Source organism: Colobus angolensis, unplaced genomic scaffold (genome assembly GCF_000951035.1).
Source record: "Colobus angolensis palliatus isolate OR3802 unplaced genomic scaffold, Cang.pa_1.0 Scaffold132, whole genome shotgun sequence".
Taxonomy (NCBI): Eukaryota; Metazoa; Chordata; class Mammalia; order Primates; family Cercopithecidae; genus Colobus; species Colobus angolensis.
The window spans coordinates 9,268,451-9,289,826 of record NW_012114400.1 but is presented as its reverse complement, the minus strand read 5'-3'; the positions used below and the strand labels follow the sequence as shown (position 1 = coordinate 9,289,826).

Below are 21,376 nucleotides of genomic sequence, written 5' to 3'. Positions count from 1 at the left end.
TTTTTATACTCTTTATTTCTTGAGAAGTCAAGTAAACCTCCATTTGATGATTCACCTGCCACTGCAGGGTCTTCGTCAAAAGTCTAATTTTGCAATTCAATATTTTGGAAAGAGAATTCTGTGTTCTTTATTTTTAGAGTTGATTACTATTAAATAGACATCCTTCAGTGAAGTCACAGTTTCAAAATTGTGGAAATACTTAGGGAGTGAGTCTGCAAATAACCAAGTCATCATTCTAATCTATGAAGCTTGAAAGATACATTTAGCAAATTGTGTCTAGCATAACCCAGGGACATTGAATATTTCAAAAACATTTTAAAAGATAATTAAGGATATCAAGCAAGATGAATAAAATTCTCAAAATGGTTAGCTGGTATAAAACTCCATGTCCTTTAGAGGCTTTTCGATGTTCACTGAGATATTATCTCATCTATTTGGATAAACACTCTTACCTCAAATCAGCATCAGTTATATTTCTCCTTAGCTCAACTCCAAATAAATCATCCAAACAAATATTTGTCATAATGTAGTAAAAAGAAAAAAGACAAGGGATTTAAGGTAAAAAGTAAATTTTCTGCTAGTTGGGTAAATTACTTTACCTTGCTCAACTTTGATTTATTGTCTATAAAATAGGAATAGTAACATCTCTTTCTATCTAATAGTGCTGTTCTGGAATCAAAAAATGGATATCTATTAGAGATGTGAATACTGTATGGGCTTTTTCTCTTCTTACACTACACTTAGCTGTGCACATGCCATCTCTGGATCAAACCATAGTCATATTAACTGCAGAATATGTGGTTGACTGATCACAGCACCTAACCCAGTGCCCTTTTCGCAGAAGAGCCTGAATAAATACTTTTTATAAATAATGAACAAATCTCCATTTTAGATAATTTTGCCTTATTTAATTTTAACTCTTGTTTTATATAATATGCTAAGTTTATAACCTGATAAACTCATGTTTTGGAAGTAGATGCATATTAAATCTTAAATATATGATGTATTGCATCAGAGATCTCAAATGATTCTAGCAGGAGCTTTGGAACTGGAATGACTTTTCAGAACTGACCCAGTTGAGGCAAGGGGGCTAGATCTTTGGACTGTGATCTGACCACTTATTGACTACAGGTCGCTATCAAAGAGGAGATGTAAACCTGGTAAGGCAGCGTTCGCAAGCCAAAGGCAATTCCTGGAATACACTAATCATTGAGCTGTTAGCAGCCACAATTCCCGGATGCTTGGAGGTAGAGTACCTCAATTCTAAAGGGAGATTGTGTACTGCAATATATAATACCATCTATCCTTCGTATCTTCTAGATATTATTGCTTTATATAGGAAGTTCAGATCCACCTGGAAATAGCTGTTGTTGGGTTCTGGAAGAACTCTTTTTCTGAGGAGGTCTTCCGAGAGGTCAGTGGAATGAAGTGCTTCACCAGCACCACCACTGTGTTTACTCTTGAGGCCACAACTGTTACTCATTATCTTTATCTTCTATTTCCCATTCTAGTTTCCTGTCACACTCAGCCAGCCCCCCTGCCTCCTTCTTCTTCTTAGGAAGAAGCATGATTTTACTTTGCGTCCTCAATACTTGGAACGCCCCTCAAATGGGAACTCTGCCCCAGTCTAACATTACCTGCCACTGGGTGGTAAGTTGGTCTAATTCTATATTAAATGAGCAAGCCCCTTTGACCCTTTTCCAATGCTGTGTTCTTTGACCTACATGTATCAGTAATATTTTGGCTTCCACTTTAATCTTTTAATTTTATTTGTCAAATAATGAGAATCTGGGTAGGAAGAAGGACATTATTCCATGGGAGACAATCGAAGACCACTCTTCTTCCATAAGGAATTAGGCTGCTGTAAATGTTTGCTAATGGTGTTGGTGATATCTAATGAGGCAAACACCTCTTCCAATTCTTCTTTCTAGCTGTAGACTGATCTGATTTTCAGTGCAGTGGGCTTGGTCCTATCAGTGTTTAATCCTAACTCCACATGGGAAGAATGTCTTACCATCTCTTGAGCGATACACTGTTCCTGTGTGTTCTCAAAGCTTCACAGAATGTTCAGGGAGTTTGCCCTCTTAGTGTTTGTCATACATTTTATTGCTGTCTCCTCTCCCTCAGACTCTGGACTTGCATCAAAGTACAATATGAGTGTCAGACATCAGCCATAATTAAAGTATTATTTCTGCTAGCTCTGTCCAGCTGTCTGTAGGCCAGATTTGTGCATCACAAAACTTTCTCCTCGTAGGATGAATTATTTCATAGGTAGCTATGTGGTCCTTTAGGGAAATTGGCCCTGTGAGTTCATGCCTCTACTTTTTCTGGTATGCGCTGAATTCACACCTCCTGCCTGAATCCCAGGTACCACAGGTATGCCTTCTAGAGCTGTACATTATATTTTCTTAGAATTCTGACTAATACTTGATGATTGGCCCATTTTAACCTCAAAGCATTTATGTCTGTATGGGATGTAGCCCTAAATTGAGTCAAAGCAAATGAATGGAAAATACATGTTGCGTGGCCAACTTGATTTCACAAAGTTTTTTTATCCGTTGTAAAATTTTCCATCCCTTATTCTTTTCCTGCTTCTTGGCCCTCACCTCCCTTTTTCTTGTTGTTTTTGGCATTTTGTCTCCCAAACTGTGCCTGAAATAAGCTTTTCACATATTGTTCTCATCTATAGCTTATATCTTCTTTTCCAGTCAGCTCTATCTCAAAGAACATCACAGGGTTAGAGAGATAACCTCCAATATGGGAACTGAGTAAGACTGCTTTGTGATGGAGAAATTGCCCTGTTTTTTTTTTCTTTTCTTTTTGTTTTTTCAGGATGCATCCATATCTCCTTAGAGATGAAATAAGGAACTGTTACTTTTTGAAAGAAATTTAAATTTATATCAATGTCTTTATATTCATCAGGATAAAATTTCCTAGAGACTCTAACAAATAATTCCCTCATCTCAGTGGCTTTTATGATCACTCATAAAAATGCCAATGTGAGATGCATGGCCTTTCTGGGTAATTCCTTCATGTGCCTTTCCAATGTAAGTTCTTTTGCTTCCAGCAGTGCTCCTTCTAGAAGGAAGAGGGTGGAGAAGAGAGAACAATTAGGTCTTATTGCGAGGCCTAGAACTGGTGGCTATCCTATCTGCTCACATTTCACCAAATAGAACTCAGTTTTATGGCCTTAATAATTCAAGGTAAAACATCAAGTTACAATTTGAGATAACACAGCAAATTTAAGGTAAAAGAGCTAATGGAAAATAAACATCCAGTCAAATATTAGCTGTATGATAACTTCCATAGAATTTTCTATATTTGCCATCTACTTTAACAAGGACTGGGAAATGTAGTCTTCCTAGTGCCAGGGAGACTGGTGAACAGATAGTCTCTACCACATCTCCTAAAGCAAACAAAGAGAATAATTTTTGGATAATAACTATAGCTAAAGTAAAAAGATATGGATGTGAGCAAAGTAATATTAGTAATCAGTAGACCTACTTATTCCAGCTCTTTTGAGCCCCAATAATACCAGAGTTTATATTTATTTGTGAGTTCCAGAGAATGCAATTCATCCAATGATCAAGAAGTTCACAAAATAATTTGGTATACTTTGAATTCAATCCACTCTTGTGTACCTCTTACTTCTCTGAAGCCATAAACTTCCTCCAGGACCGATCAAACTACTCTCTCCTCTGAGCTCTCATAACACATTTTTCCTATCTGTCAAGGGAAGGCTGAGATAAACCCCAAGAATTCCACAAGAACAGAAGGAGAAGGGGCAGGATGCTCATGGTTCATTAGCTTTATAGCATCCCATGAAGAGCCAGGTATAGCTTGCCCTCACTGCTCCCCAATACCTCACCTTGTTTTTTTAAATAGGATCTTTGGAAGGGAGTAGACAGCACCCAGCTGATTTGGTGACAGCAGAGAGAGGGCTTGCAAGAGGAGAAAAACTTGATGTGATGTGATGCCCAGGGAGGTTGCATACAGTGCTGAGAAGCAAAGTGTCTCTCACTATGGGGAGGAAGAACCACCAGTCCCATTTGACTTTTTCCCAGGCACCTGAAGAGAGCCCCTAGGCAGATCATCTATCAGACAATCTTATTTGTCTCTCCTTTATACCTCTTTTATAATGCTTATAGTCTATTTTACTACAATCCATTTACATCCTTCTTCCCAAGAGCATAATGAGCTTATTTTTACCTTATTATTTATCATTTCAGTGGCTCTATCTCCTACTGAGGCTTATGGCACATAGCAGGTGTCATTATTGATGAACATGTTAATTTATCGATTAATGATTAGACTCTTTTCCAGACTACTTTAGCACTTCTTACTACCCCCATAGAAAGTATAAATTATAATCGATCTAGTCAAAATTATGCCAAAGAAACATTCTAGGAAGTATCTTGTCTATCTCTTCCTATGGGAACATGTTCTACCTATTACCTCTTCCTAGTGGGTCGTTTGTCTCATTAACTGACGTATTTAAGAAAAAAATTCTGGGATAGGCGTATTGGAAAGTACTGCAAAATAAGCTGAGAAAAGTAAATTTTAAAAAAATTTTTGGCTTTTAGCCATGCATATTGTTTACTGCCATTGCTTTAGTATTACAACAGAACATAGCCTGTGAACTGAAAATCAGATTGTTCAGTTGGATCAGATTTTTTAAATAGTAGATATCACTAACTCTAATTGTATTCTGTGAATGAGCTAATGAAACAGTGACATCATAACAAAAAGTGACAACAGGGCAGGTGTGGAGGCTCATGTCTATAATCCCAGCACGTTGGGAGGCAGGTGGATCACTTGAAGTCAGGAGTTTGAGACCAGCCTGGCCAACATGGTGAAACCCCGTCTCTACCAAAAATACAAAAATTAGCCAGGCGTGGCCGTGGGCACCTGTAGTCCCAGCTACTTGGGAGGCTGAGACAGGAGAATCACTTGAACCTGGAAGGTGTAGGTTGCAGTGAGCCGAGATCATACCATTGCACTCAAGCCTGGGGTACAGAGTGAGACTCCATCTCCAAAAAAAAAAAAAAGTGACAATAAAAATAAAATTATCTTTTCAAGTATTTTATATTATTTTGAATCTATGCAACCAGGATGACCAGTTTTTTTTTTTTGTCAAAATGAAGAAGCTGCTTGTTTTGATCTTCTGTCCAAAATCGGTTTTTGGCATTTTGTCAAGAGAAGAACCAGCAGCATTTATTGTATGACTGGTGAATATGTTAGACAGTTGCACTGCTTGCTCCTCACAGTCTTGAAGGCCTGGACTGTAATTAATGTGACAGTCCTTGGAAGCTACTTAGGAAGCTGAGGCAGCAGTATCACTTGATCCCAGGAGATTGAGGCTGCAGTGAGCCATGATCATGCCATTGTACTCCAGCCTAGGCAAACTTGTCTGAAAAACCCAAACCAAAACAAAACACAAAACAAACAAAACGTTGAAGAATTACTTTGACTTTGAAAAGTGGAATGGGTTAGGAGAGGGCATTTTAGAGAGTAGAGCGTAATCAAAGTGAAGGCATGGAATTATATAAGATAAGGTGAATAATCCGTGTGACTTCAAGGTAGGAAGGATACCCAGAGTTGAGTAATGAGAGTTATATCATGAAGGTTACACGGTGGGGGCAGGGAGCGGGGAAGGGAAAGGGGGGGTTCTGAAGCCCAGAGGGAAGACATTTGTACTTCATTTTATATGTCATGGGAAATGACGTGGCCAAATCTGTGTTTCAGAAGATGATGTTTGTAGTTGTTCAGAGGATAGATTAAAGAAAAGAGACTGGGAAGACAAAGAACATATCATGTGAATTGGCAAACCATGAGAGCTTGTACTAGGACAGAGGTAATAAAAAAGAGCAAGTGATATGCCAACCACAGGCACTGATTGTAGAAGAATGGTTGACAGAATCTGGTGATGGAATGAGTTGAGAGAGAGATAACTGATGATGATGATGCTTATTATCTTTATTATTATTATCACTGGATTCCCAAGTTTCTCTTACAATATGACCTGATAAAGCAGGAATAAAGCATAAAATAGAAACAATTTAAACTCTGTCCCATGAAAACTCAAGAATAATTCTGTTTATACCTGATCTGCATATTGCCCCTTACCATTGCTGTGTGCCTGATGACTGGGCCAGTCCATAGTGAGGTTATCCATACATTAACCATATTTCATTATGATATGTGAGTGATTATTGAATAAAATATAAAGCACAGGTGCGCAGGGAGATAAAAGCTGTACAGCCTATTCAGAAATATGCATCATCTTGATGATTTTTCTGCTCTCTGTAGGTGAGCCCTACTTTGGAGTCTTTTTTCCTGCTTAGGTGACACTTAGGACTGTTGCAGACTTTAGTGATTGAAGAAATCCCTTCTGGTCAGTGGGTGGCAGTGTTACATAGAGGAAGGAGAATAGGTTGTAGTCAGAAGACTTCTGGACAATCCCTGGCCGTGTGACTCACCTTCAGAATCAGTTGGAACTTTCTTTTAAGTATAGATTCCCATATCCTACCCTTTGGAGATTTGGTTCAGTCATTCTCGTATGGGACCCCAAAACAGGGATATGTGTGTATGTTTTTTTTAACATTCTAGGTAATTTTGAGAGTTACCTAAATTTATGAACTAGCGACTTAATCTCTTTCTGAGTCTCAGCTTTCATAGGATTGCTATGAATGTTAAATGAGAAAATATGTCTAAATTTTATGAACTTTAACTCACAATAAAATATATGCTGTTGATTAGATTACTTCTTGAAATAACTTTTATATCCCTTTTTAAAAGACTTCAATTTCTTATTGAACATGAGATCATATTATATTTGTTTGATTTTGTGCCTTGTGATAGCAGAGAGAAAAATGATGAATTCTGTCTAAACTAATATGTAAAATATAATATCCACTAGATAATAGTTTTAGATATTAAAGGGATGGTAGAAAGTAGAATCTTATTTGAATTATGTATTTATTTTCAAAATCTGAGGAATAAATGCAAATTTTTAAAAGTAGCAAGGACATGTAAACAGAAATTGTTTCTATATATTTTAATACAAAATCCACATTTATTATTAGCACCAATGATTTAACTTACAAATATATTCTGACTCCCTGGTTTTAAGACCAATAGCTTAAGTTAAACACTCCCTTCATCTCTTCCAAAGTCAAAAGCAATAAAACAACAAAATAACACCTACAAGCAATAGTAGCAATGGCGATTTGAAAACACATATATTAAGTTAATGGAACTTCAATAGCTCAATACAAACTATATAATAATATGTAGCATAGATGTCAGTTGACCTTGATTCTTACAGTCTGTTGTAATCAGTTTCATAGCTTTTAGTTACAGTTTCTGTGTAACTAGAGTTACTTCGCCTTCTCAGTTCTGAGGGGCATTCTAATACAGAGCTCCACTTTTTTTTATGACAGTACCACAGTATCTTCTTCCTTCTACGGTCTCCCTGTTTTTGTCTTGCTTATGCTTCTTCAAATCTGCACCTGGACAACTTTCATGTTAATCCATTCTGAGTCATTTGTTCTTCTTGGCCTGTCAAGACACCCAAAAAAGGCCAAGTTGTTCACCCAGGGAGCCATACTGGCACATTCCTTCTGCACTTGATACTATCTTTTAATTCCCTTCAACCAGGGACCAGTCACTTTAGGCTATTAGCCTGCAGGTCATTTAGAAGATTTAAGTAAATATCTGATTTGAGGAACCTGGGATAAGAGTCCTTTTCCATAAGAGTATATATGACTTTTTGTGCTTCATCAAAACATGTGGGGGTTGGTGCTTTAATCTTCTTGGCTGTAGATTCTCGAGTACGGAAGTCAATATTGATCTAAAAAAGAAAACCTTGTTAGTTAATATATACTTCTTATTTATGGCAAATTTTATGATGTTACTGTGTTTTTTGAATCTCCTCAGAAAGTGATTTTAAGGCCTCATTTAAATAAACTCAAATATCTCTTAAATGCCTTTCCAAAGTCAGCTCTATACTAGATGTGAAGGAGATAAGAAATATTACAAAAATGTCTTTGTATCAAATTTCCTCATAGTATAGTTGGGAGAGGCAAAAGAAGCAGATATGAAAAATTTAAGTATCCACATAAGATGATCCATATATCAAAGATTTACAGGAGGAGAAGGCTCCTGTAAAGGAGTGATATGGGCATTTAAGATTTACAGGAGGAGAAGGCTCTTTTTGTTGCTATTTTCTGCTTAGACCAAGAATATTTATCTGGTACTACTGTTAATTGGAAATACTTTTGCTGCTGCAATTGTATACATTATGCAAATCTGCATTTTCTTATCCAAAATGAGAGCACTCATTAAGGACTCCCTGACATGCAGTTCTGGTCAGTAACAATACCCTTAACCCTTCCCTCACCCTCATCATGGCAGCTGGTTTTGTAAAATCAATCTCTTCATTCTACTGTGCTAAAACCTTCACCAATATAGAAAATTAGATTCTCATTGCACTGAACTATATTTATATACCTAAGTATGTAGAAGTAAAATTATATACACCAAAAAGATTTTATCTTGTTGTATATATTAAATGTTATTTCTGCATGTAGGGTCTTCTACGGAGAAACTGAAGATGATAAGCTTAACACTCACTTGTTTAGCAGCATCTGAATGCACAAATGCTTTATATATCTCTTCTGCTTTGCAGGGCAAAAGATCAGAATCTGTTTTCTTATAGTCTTCACAAGCCAGCCAGAACTCAATATTCTCCTCACTGAATTCAGACTTTAGGAAACTTCCAAAGACTTTTTGACCAGCTAAAAAGAAAGGGGGGCAGGGTGGGTGGGAAGATAATTAATTTAAATAAACCAACAAATGAATACTTTGAAGAAGAAATTTGTAAGAAAATACAATTGCATTCTATTCATACAAAGGTAAGAGACAGCTACTGCTGAAATAGCTATATTTATATTATAGATTGTAGAGATGAGAAGGCATTTGAAATTTCTTGATTCATAGAAGAGGACTCTGGGGCCAGACAAACTCATTCACAGTCACACTGCTACTTAATGTTGGCTACCGAACTATGTTTTGCTTCTATCTGCTGTTTGAATTGAAATTCTGCTCCCCTGAATATAAAACCATCTTTTATATAAGCCAAATCTTAGCCAGAGTAGAGAGTATTTTAGGGAAGCAAATACTGACAAAAGGCATTAACATCACATTAATAATTAGCAAATATAATTTCCCCATCTAATTTATATTAGCCAGAAAATAGGCCTATATGTGATCTGTAGGCCTTATGTACTAATTATGTTTGCTAACGTTTACTGAGACTTTTAGATTTTACCATTTATGATCCATATCTATACCATTTATTTGTTTAGCTGAATTATAAACAAAGTCAGCTGAGCTAGAGTGAACAAGTTGATTCCCAAGTAAAGCTCCTTAGGGTGTCTGTGGGGAGGAAAGAATAATCTCACTCTTTAGAGATAGAGACCACACTGCTCATCTGCAACTCTGAAAAAGGTCCTAATCTCAGTAGAATTGTTATGCCCAAGACAAGGGGAAGGCAAGCTGATTTCATTCTTTACCTTCTCTCATCTGAAAATCTCCACAAGACTATTTGTGCTTAAAAATCCTTCTATCATATTTATGTCAAAACAACTATCATGTTATAATAATGCAATTATTTATGTTATGTATCTCAACCACCTTCAAGGCAGTAAGAGACTATCTTTGATTTTGAATCCTTGGTACCTCTACAATGTCCTCTACATAAGAGTGAGATGAATGATGAATGTATGAAAGATAATTTAATTAATTGAATGAATGAATCATACTTGTTACATCCAAGTGTAGAAAAATACATTCTTTAGGCAGGTTTCAAAATGACAATGTACATGTTAAAATATTTAGCTTACTTTTAAAAACTTTACATATCAGAATCCCAGCACAGTGTTTAATTTTATCTCCCTAATGATCTATGAAAATACCTAATTTTCTTGGCAAATTTGTCTAAAAGGCATTGGCAGAATTGAGTGCGAAGTCAGCATTATGAAGAGGCATACTTATGCTGAAGTTATCAGTAACTACAGACAAACTAGAATACAACTTTTTGCATACTATGCTACCCAGAATACTATATTTAGTGAAGCCATTCCATTTTTTAGAGTATTGCACTGAACCCAGAAACATTAATAGTTATACTTACTTTGGTTGGCAAGAAGTTTTTCCAGAGACAGAGACCATTGCATTACTTCAGCAGCAGAAAGTCTGCAGGGGACAAAAGTGTACATACATTAGTCATTTTTAAAAATGTAAGCACACATGAAATAAGAATGACTGTTACACTTTGATAACTTCACAAACTAAAACTGTAGTTCTAATAAATATGTTAAAATTTATTCACAAAACACAAAACTTCCCTTAGAGTTACTATAGTTATGAAAAAAAACCTACCAATAAAGTTTGAAAAAAATCCAAATAGATAAAGTCTCATATGTGTGTGCACACATTTGTATTCAATTTACATTGGTACTGATACAGTCTCACTTTATTTGGCATGTTACTTAAAAAAAAAAGAAGTCTACTGTGTGCAGTATTTATCCCTTGCTGGGATATAGAGATGATGCATAGGTGTCTCTTGAAAATGATAATGACAGTTTAGTGTATTAGTGTACTTACATGTCCTTGGACTTGGAAGATTTCATTCCAGATTCCAGATGTGGGATCATAGATCTCAGATATGCTTTCATATCCATTCCACTGCAAAAGACATAAAAGTGAATATTCATGTTTCTTCAGAATTCATTTTATTTGTAAAAAGACATAGAATAAATTTATCTAAGGAATAAAGCAATACTAATAATGGTTGATATAACATTTTGCTATATTCGGATAGAGCCCATTTTTATGAGTCCATGTACAGAAAAGCTCCTACCCAATTTAATGCCATATCAAGATTTATCTGTTAATACAGCTGAATATTACTTACTACTCACAACAGACAATTAACTCCTCTGATCTGGCTAAACTAAATGCTCACATTCTCTTCCATTCATTCTTAATCCTTCTGCCATTAAAGATAACCTGTTAAAATTCACAAAGTGAGATTCTGAACAAACTTACAAAGTCTTTGGCCTCCTTTTTTGCATTTTGTCATCTAGAAGTGAATGAGTGGTTCCTTTCAATTCCTTTGGGTTAGCAGAGAAGAACATTCCTGGCATTTTGTCTAACTTTGGAGTGGAGATGGCCGCTGCGCGCATGGTGCTCTGAGCAAATATGCGCGCGTCAACGTCTCTGCTGCTTTATATAGTAGAATGCAGACAGGCACTTGCTGTTTGAAGGAGTGTGTTTATCAAGTGATGTTACCACAGACACTGGAAGTTCCCCCTTTCTTGGTGTGCTGTGACGTGTATCTTGAAAAAAAAAAAAAGCATACAGTGATGTCTTGTGGTTGAAACTTAACCAAACGAGAACAGGTCACTTGATTAGAAAGAAAGGATATTAAACATACAGAGGTACTCTCACATATGTCACATGTCTAAAGCATTAACAGCATCAGTCTTTGGTTCTAGAGGATATTTGTTTACTTTAAAAGTTGCATGTTTCAACAAACTGTTTCATTTGGCGTATTAATTTATCACATAGAAACTCACATAGAAATTTATCACATAGAGTTGTGTCTTACTCGATGCTTTAGATAGTCCTTGACTATAAAATTCATCTGATCAAAATATTTTAAGAGTTCTTTTTTTTCCCCTCAGGAAGCAGTGCAAAGTAAACAAATAATTTTTGTTTAATTATTTTTGCACATACCTGATAGGAGGGAAAGTTATGAGAGGCTATCTTCACGTTTTCCCACTCCAATTATCATCCCTTATTTCCATGGCAGTAAATTTCCATGTTAGTATTTTCCAAGGCCTGTGCTAGACATCGACTGGCAATACATAAGGTGATTTTAAGGGGTACATGGCTTTTAATATTATTTTCATGTTAAGAATGTAACTAGTATATCAAACTTTGATTTTTACATATTTTACATATTAGGAAAAAAATAAAGTTTAATTAAAACAAATCACAAATAAATAAATGTTTAATTGTATACAAATATGACATAATTTGTAAACATACTGATACTAAGTTTGCAGTATCAGAGGAAAAACTGCTCAAGGTAAAATAAAAGTCTATTTGGATAGATCAATGATATGCACTTCTTAGGTAATGATCTTTCACATTTTGACAGTACCTCTGGAGATAACAGTTTTAGCTTTAATAGAGATTAAAGTTTAAAAGACAAACAAAACTCAAGGAACTAGATGACTAATCATGTATAAGGATAGAGAAGTTAGTAAATATAAGCTTTCCAGAGTTTATATAATGAGCGTGGCTTATTTCTAGAGCACCTTAAGCCTCCTTGGATTTTACCCCTGAAAGGACAACACTTTGCTTTAAAAGGACAAAAGAGCCTTTACTTAAAGAAGCTTCTGATGGTATTAGGTAACGCTGATAAAAGGGAGGGGAGTGTTAACTTTTCTATTCTGGTTCTATCATCAGGATAAAGAATATTTGAAGAAAACACATTTATAGTATTATAAAATTCACTTATACACAGTCATTAACTTCACTAAAATGAGCTCATTATATTGTATGTAACAAGCATCATTTTATATTGGGAAGAAAACATGAGGCATTAAGAAAGATAACTAGTGAGATAAGCTGGCCACTTTGGAAGTGACCCGAATGAAACCGGCGAAGCTCAAAGACTGATGACATAAAGGCATTTGTTTGTATACTTCCTGTGGTTCAGTCCATACTTAATTTCCTGTTAAAATCTTCAACGTTGCTCATGTTTGTTGATCTAGTATCCTCTCACTCCTCTAGATAATTGTGAGTAAATTATGTTAGAGTAAAATGATTTAAAAATTATTTTTGACAGCCTAGTATGATTATCATACAAATATACTGACAGTTTCCAAAGAACAAGAGCAGCAGCAAAAGTTATGGGGCCAAGTAAGTTTGGGAAATGTTGGGCTCCTGACTTGTTAAAGAACTAAATCCTCTTTAGATAGGGAAAATAGTTTTTTGAAATAATGTTTTTTTGACACCATGTTAAGAAACTCTGGTCTGAGATCAAAGTAAGTTTTGCCTGTAGCGTATTTAGGAACTACTTTGATGCTCCCAACATTTCACTACCCCTACCCCAAAATAGATTTTGAAGCTCAAGCATTTACAAAGTGCATGCTTCCACACTTGAATAGAAATAAAAACCCTTGAAAGAGGGAGTCCTTTCAAAATTCCTGTATGACAATTGGCTGACAAGGTCACCTTAGTCATGCAGTAATGACTGTATGTAAAGCAGTAAAGCAGCTGCTTTCTCAGAGGCTGTTTGCTAATCCATGCAAAGTCTGTATGTTCCAGAACAAGGCAAATTTGGTCAAGTTGTATCAGCAAGTGCTGATGAGCTCATGGCAGGGCATTGAAAGTTCCCTATTAATTTTAAAGAGAGTGCCACTATCTGGCCCCTCTTTGTAAAATTCACTAAGAAAAGATAAACTGTCAAATCGTAACTTTATTGAATCGACTTTGGTTGAAACAGTAGAAGATTTCAAAAACATCAGTAGAAGAAACAGTGGGTCTCACAAACAATCTGGGTTTCAGTTTTCCCTCTTTGAAACTGTGCTAAAACGTCTAGGTTGGAGTTTCTAGGAAAAAGAATACTTCATGTAGTCTTAGTGTTATCTTTTTTTTAAAAAAGAAAAATCAATGGACTTCATTTTTAGGGAAGTTTTAGGTTTACGGTAAAATTGAGTGGAAAGTACAGAGTTCCCACATACTCCCCACCTTTCACCTTGCCTCCAGCTCCACCACCGGCACCATCCCTCATTAGTGGGAAATATTTGTTACAATTGATGAACCTACAGCGACACAGCATTATCATCTAAAATCTACAGTTTACATTAGAGTTCACTCTTGATGCTGTACATTCCATGAGTTTGACAAATGTATCATGATATGTATCCATTATTATAGCACCATACAAAATACTTTTCCTTCCCTAAAAATCCCAGTGTTATATTTTAAAGTACCTAGGAGATTGGTTCAGTAAGACATTTCAGATTATGGCTGTTGATATTGATAAGAAAAATAAGGAAAATTTTAATCTTTGCTGAACTGATTTGAATTGAAACATTTGGTTTCAATTACTCCAATTACTGGAATACTAATAGGGAGTGCTTTGCTTAAGCCTGATGTTTTTCGAACTTTTAAAATGTTGCTAAAATCTTGCTGTGGATATTAGAATTGTGAGACAAGGGGTAATGATGGATATAATATTCTACTTTAAAATAAAAATGTATTTATACTGGAAAAGTCAGTGACATGGAAAGATAGCTTGATCCATTGAAACAAAATGTTTTGATTCAGCAAACTTTACTTGCATCCCTACAGTGTATCACACATAAGGTACTGCAGATACAAAGATGAATGAATCTCTGTCTTCAGGGGCCCACTGTGTAGCAGGACTGACAAATATTTGTGAAAGGTGCGGTCAGAGAGGAAAGTACAGAGGAGAGAACACAGAGGAGTAATTAGCTCTGGAAGTATGGGAAGGGAAGTCAAGTACTGCTGTCTTTACTATAAAATCAACATGTATCTATTCTTTGCTTGTTTCTGCATTTATATTTAGTATCCCTTGGAAAGTTCAAATGGCTGCAATGGAGAAACTGGTCTCTAGCAAGAGACCAGTTTTATGTTGAAGGATCATGGAAAAATGGATCCCATATGTACTCACAAACTCTGCAAACTTTCACAAGGGCACTGAATGACTTTGTTGAATTAGCACAACCACTCAGAGCTTCCTGTCTTCAAGGTTTATAGGTAAGGGTACTAAAAGTGTTTCAGCTAAATTTCATAGAGTTTATTTGAAAATTTGAAAAAGTTGCAACAAAAGTGAGTTTAGAAGGATTTTTCTCTATGCGTGTGTAGAGGGTTGGTGAAAACTTTATATCATGTATGAATGAAAAGATTAAACATTTTAGACTTGCTTATGATTTTGTTATGAAGAAATATGATGGGTTTTAATAAGACCAAATATCTGAAACACACTAAACTTCAATGATCTCAGTAAGTGCAACTGAGCAAGATAAGAATCTAGTTTCTTTTTCTCACTCTGCTCTAATCTTTCAGTCAACACTGACTGCCTCCTTTCTATAATATGAGAATTTACAAGAAAATAGAATGTGGGACCTTCAGTGAACTGAGCTTATGTGATTCAATAAGCCTCATTCACCCTAAATCTAATTTTACCAGTTAAGTTCTCGATAATAGGCCCATGTTCCAAGACATTCTTGAAAGCACTGAGGAAATCTTTGGATAATATTATCTCTGGTATATTTATTCCACATTGGATTTATTTTCATTTAATGTCACACTATCACTTATAATCCTTTCAACAAGAGAGAGTAGTTATGTCTGACTCTAGACCATGCTTTGCAAATAAAATTTCGTAAGTACGGAAGCAGGTGCCTTATTCCCAAACCCAAAATAAATGGAGAACTATGCCAGATGAACACTGACACATTATTTGGAGTTGGGATAGAATGTTCTATTACATAACAATGACATAAATGCAAAAAAATGATGGAAGTGCTCAAATATCTGCATGTAGAGGATTTGTAAAGGAAGGTGATAATAGTTTGGATCTGTGTTCTCTCTAAATTTCATGTTAAATTGTAATTCCTAATGTTTGAGATGGGGCCTGGTGGGAGGTGATTGGATCCTGGGGGAGAATCCCTCATAGCTTGGTGCTGTCTTCACAATGGTGAGTAAGTTCCTTCGAGATCTGATTGTTTTAAAGAGTGTGACCCCTGTCCCCCACAATTATCTCTCTTGCTCCCATTCCTGCCATATGAGACACCTGTTCTGCCTTCATCTTCTGCCATGATTGGAAACTTCCTGAGGCCTCCCCAGAAGCAGATGCCAGCTCTTTGCTTCCTGTACAAGCTACAGAACCATGAGCCAATGAAACCACTTTTCTTTACATAAATTACTTAGTCTTAGGTATTTCTTTATAGCAATGCAAGAATGGCCTAGTACAGAAAATTGGTACTGAGGAGGGGGGAACTGCTATAAAGTTACTTGAAAATGTGGAAGCAGCTTTGGAACTGGGTAACAAGCAGAGGTTGGAAGAGTATGGAGAGCTCAGAAGAAGACAAGAAGATGATGGAAAGTTTGGAATTTATTAGAGACTGGTTAAATGCTCATGATCAAAATGCTGATAGTGATATGGACAATAAAGTCCAGGCTGAAGAGGTCTCAGATGGCAATGAGGATCTTATTGGGAACTGGAGTGAAGGTCATGCATATTACGCCTTAGCAAAGAGCCTGGTTGCACTGTGCCTCTGCCCTAGGGACCTGTGGTAGTTTGAACTTCAGATTGATGATTTAGAGTATCTGGCAGAAGAAATTTCTAAGCGGCAAAGTGTTCAAGATGGGACCTGGCTGCTTCTAACAACCTACACTTATATGTAAAAGCAAAGAAATGACTTAAAGTTGGAAGTTCTATTTAAAAGGGAAGCAGAGAAAAAAAGTTTGGAAAATTTCCAGCCTAGCCATGTGACAGAGAATGAAAAAGCTTTTGAGGGAGAGGAATCCAAGCAGGCTGTGGAGCAACCACTTACTAGAGATACTTGGAAAAAGGAGCCAAGTGCTAATATCCCAGACAATGGGAGAAAGGCCTCAAAGGCATTTCGAGGCCTTCAGGGCAGTTCCTCCCATCACAGGCCTAGAGGCCTAGGAGAATGGTTTTGTGAGCTTGGCCCAGGGCTCCACTGCTAGGTACAGCCTCAGGACACTGCTGTCTGCATCCTGGTAGCTCTGGCTGCAGACTCAGCTCAAAGGGTCTCAGATACAGCTGGGGCTGCTGCCTCAGGAGATGCAAGCTATAAAACTTGGCAGCTTCCATGTATTGTTAAGCTTGTAGGCACACAGCGTGCAAGAGTGAATGAGGCTTGGCAGCCTCCACCTAGATTTCAGAGGATGTGCAAGAAAGCCTGAGTAGCCAGGCAGAAGCCTGCTTCAGGGGCAGAGTCCTCACAGAGAACCTCTACTAGGGCAATGTGGAGAGAAAATGTGGCTTTGGAGCCCCTACAGAGAGTCCCCACTGGGGCACTGACTGGTGGAGCTGTGAGGAGGGGCCCACCATCCTCCAGATCCCAGAATGGTAGAGCCACTGGCAGCTTGTACCCTGTGCCTGGAAAAGCCACAGGCTCTCAGTTCCAATATTTGTACGGTGCAGCTACCTGGACTGCACCATACAAATCCACAGGGCATTGGGAGTCTACCCCTTGCTCCATTGTGCCTTCCGCATGGGACATGGAGTCAAAGGAGATCATTTCGGAGCTTTAAGATTGAAAGACTGCCCTGCTGGATTCTGGACTTTCATGGAGCATGTAGCCCCCCTTTTTTTTTTAACTGATTTTTCCCTTTTGGAATGAGAATTTTTACCTAATGCTTATACCCCCATTGTGTCTTAGAAGTAACTTGTTTTTTATTTTATAGGCTCATAGGGGGAAGGGACTTGCCTTGTCTCGGATGAGACTTTGGACTTTGAATTTCTGAGTTAATGCTGAAACGAGTTAAGACTGGGGGACTGTTGGGAACGCATGATTGTATTTTGCAATGTGAGAAGAAACTGAGGTTTCAGGGGCAAGGGGCAGAATTGATATAGTTTGGATACGTGTCCCCTCTAAATCTCTTGTTGAATTGTAATCTCCAGTGTTGGAGGTAGGACCTGGTAGGAGGTGATTAGCTCATGGGAGAGGATCTTCATGATGGTGAGTGAGTTCTCTCGAGATCTGGTTGTTTAAAAGAGTGCAGCACCTCCCTCCCCACAACTCTCTCTCTCTCTTGCCCTCCTCTCACCATGTGAGACACTTGCTCCCCCTTCACCTCCTGCCATGACTGGAAGCTTCCTGAGGCCTACCCAGAAGCAGATGCCAGTGCTATGCTTCCTGGATAGCCTACAGAACCATGAGCCAATTAAGTTTCTTTTTTAAAAAAATAAATTACTTAGTACCAGGTATTTCTTTATAGCAATGCAAGAATGGCCTAACACAGAGGCATATTTTAAATGTTAGAAAACAACTTCAATAAATGACTGTTAACTTTCCAAGTTTCTAATAACAGTATTCCAGTGATTTCATTTGCTTTTGCTCTTACAAAACATTGAGGTGGCTAACAATGGAGACTTACTTGCTTTGCTTTTCCTCATTAATTATATAAATTTCTTAGAAAAATCTCTCAAGATTTCCTGACATGTCTGTTCTTTCCAAAACCATGCCAGTTATTGCTCACAAATACATTAACTCCACTTTCTTCATGTCCTTTCTAATGCTTTGTTTTTATGTCCATTTACATATATGTATATATAAAGTATATACATTTATATAATATGTGTATATAATATATATACCTATTTTCTTATTATTATTTTACTAAATATTGGTGTCAGACTTGCTGTACATTTGTTTCTAGTAATAATCTTCCTACTTGAGAAAGTAGCTTTAAGTCAACAGATAGTGGCCATGCTTAGCAGTATTCTACTATTATTGTGAGTACAGGTGGTCTGTGGTGTTCCACTGTTTTCTGTGCTTGTTCTGTATTTTTTATTAACCTTTATCTGCCATCTTATTTTTCTTCTATTTTAAAAAATAAATGAAAGGCTTCGAGTCTGTTGAATCCCAGTGACATGTTCCTCTTGCTGCTTAGAAATCTCACTTTTCAAAGGACTGTGAGTCAATTCTCACAGCTATACCTTTTCCTGCTGTGTGAGTTTGATAAAATCAGCTAACTTCTTTTCAGTTTTCTTTTTGTAGAATTCAAAGGCGATCATCAGCAACTTGCAGCTATGGTAGTGGCATGGGAAGGTCTCCTTTTGAAATTCTACACTGATCAAAACTAGTCCCAGAGAAATTAAGATTTAGACAGAATTTGTCATAGCTAGGATGTTTTCAATTTTTCTTATGATGTTAGAGCTCATTGCCTAGACTTCTTCCTAAAATTTAGTAAATTTGGCAATCCATCTATTCCAAATGCGGGGCCCCTCCTACCACTGCAACTCTGTATTCACTGGGCCAGTCTTCCAGATTGCTTCTTTCTCTATCAATATTTACTCGTCTTGGATTTCCTTTTCTATTTAGTTAGTTGATTTCTGTAAATTCCAACCCCAATTTAATTTTCCTGCTTTTTCTTAGATGCTCATAGCTGGATATTGATCCTCCGAACTGCAGTTCTCATCCAGCTCCCTCCTGTTGTGGAGGCACATTAAGTTGTCTGTTGTTTTAGATAGGATTTTCATAGTTGCAAGTGTCAGCAGCCCCATATTGACTATTGAGTAGCTTAGGTAAATAGGAAGATAACTGGAATACCTTCGGGTACCTTAAGTAATAAAAGGAAAGGTTGAACAACTAACTCCTCAAAGATCAGCTAGGACCGAACTAGGGGTAGGGGACTTAGAATGCTTGTAAATTGTGAATTTGCTATAGACCAGAGTCAGCTACAAATTGTGGAAATGTGACTATCAGCAACTTGTGAAGCTTTGTTTTGCACTTCTAAAGGCAGGCGAATCCTGAAGTGTAAACAATCTCTTCTTATCCATGTTTTTTCCTCCTATGTGTTTTGTCTTGCCTATTTTTTTTATTGTGTTATGAAAACAGAAAACGAGGGCAATATATTTGGTAGGAACTCAAAGATAGAACAAACTCATAATCTTGTCTTATGTTTTGTTTCAGATGCAATGGAAGATCAGAAAATATAAATTTATGAACTGCCGTAAACTGAAGATCGGGTAACTTTTGTCTTCTCTTTGTAGTTAGTCACTGCAACGTTTTAAGTTCTACTTCATCATAATTTGATGTTTTATTTGTGACTTTGTGGCTCATCCCCTTATTGATTCTCTTAAGACCAGGTTCTTAGTTGCAACAGGAAGATCTTAAAGTACCAAAAAGAGTGTATAGAAATATTAAGAGGCCTGGTTTGTGTGGGAGTTTGTTCCGTTTTTGTAGCCTGGAGTTTCTTTTCTCACATTTTGCTTAGGCAAGGTTGAGGCATCTCTGTTGCCCCATGTGAAAGAGTGAGCAGTGTGGCGATTAGTAATGCTTGCACTAAATGAGGGCAGGAGATTGATGTGTGCACGAAAGTGGGGAAGTGAGGACAGAATGAGATAAAGTTTGGAAATGTCATGGTGGGGCGCAGAATGTCCAGGACAATCTCTGAAACTGATCTGTCCCTCTCCTGACTTCATTGTTCACTGTAGAACAGCCGTTGGTTGATTCTCAACAAGACTGAAACCACTTCAGAATAAAGTAGTTGTATCAGGAATTATGTGACCCTCTTTAATCCTGGAAATCACATTCTTTAACCTTATAGATGGTCACAGTTCATAATTTATCTTTCATATTTTTATATGAATCATTATATACCATTCATGGAAAATTAAAAGCTGCTGAGAAGACCTAAAAATTATGAGTCCATTAGGATTTTCCCCCTTTATACAGAATTTCCCCTGATTTGGGGCAGTTTCCAAGACAGTAGAATAATACCATAGAAAATGTCACAATTTCACTTCTCTTTTATGAGAAAATTTGTGTGTTTTACACAAAAGATCACTTTGGAAGTAATCATGAAACAGATTTGAAACACTGAGTCTTTCTTTCTCTTTGTCTCTCTCTCTGCCTTTTTCTCTCTCTCTTCTTTTGGCAGAAACCATACCCACACTCAAATCAAATATCAGTTGATCTAGAAAAGGAAGGCCTGGGAAGCTGTGGATAGCTCTAAAACCATTTGATTGCACCAACTGCTATGAGATGAGGATACGACAAAGGTGTTTGTAATCTCATAGAAAGTTGAATAAAAGTACCCATGATTACATCAAATTAAAGTCTATTTTAGCCATGCCTAATCCAATATGACACTTGACATTAACCAATGATTAAAACTATGCTCAGCACTATGTAGTAAAGAGGACATTATCCAGGTTTTTTTCTTTCTCAGAAACACTGTTCAGCCTCCTCTTTTTACTTCTTTAATATGCCTTTTCTGCCAAAACCCTTGTATTTTTCTACCTGAACTATTTTTCTTCTTTCCCCTTGCTTCCCTCCCCTTCCTTCCTTCCCTCCCCTTCCTTCCCTCCCTCCCTTTCTTCCTTCCTTCCCTCCTTCCCTTCTTCCCTCCTTCCTTCCTTCTTTCCTCTTTCTCCCTCCCTCCTTCCTCTTTCTCCCTCCCTCCTTCCCTTCCTTTCTTCCTTCCTTCCCCCTCCCCTTCCTTCCTTCCTTCCCCTCCCTTTCCTTCCTTCCTTCCTTCCTTCCTTCCTTCCTTCCTTCCTTCCTTCCTT

At 37.1% G+C, this 21,376-nt stretch overlaps 1 protein-coding gene across 1 annotated transcript; it reads right to left on the bottom strand.

The window, feature by feature from the left end:
* Positions 1 to 6,966: 6,966 nt before the first annotated feature.
* On the bottom strand, positions 6,967 to 11,315 carry RGS1 (regulator of G-protein signaling 1). The gene is made up of 5 exons (XM_011934199.1): positions 11,113 to 11,315; positions 10,669 to 10,749; positions 10,196 to 10,257; positions 8,635 to 8,798; positions 6,967 to 7,852 (listed from the first exon to the last, which is right to left on the bottom strand). The coding sequence occupies exons 1-5, from the start codon at positions 11,247 to 11,249 to the stop codon at positions 7,667 to 7,669; spliced, it is 630 nt and encodes a 209-aa protein (XP_011789589.1). The 5' UTR covers positions 11,250 to 11,315; the 3' UTR covers positions 6,967 to 7,666.
* Positions 11,316 to 21,376: the final 10,061 nt, after the last annotated feature.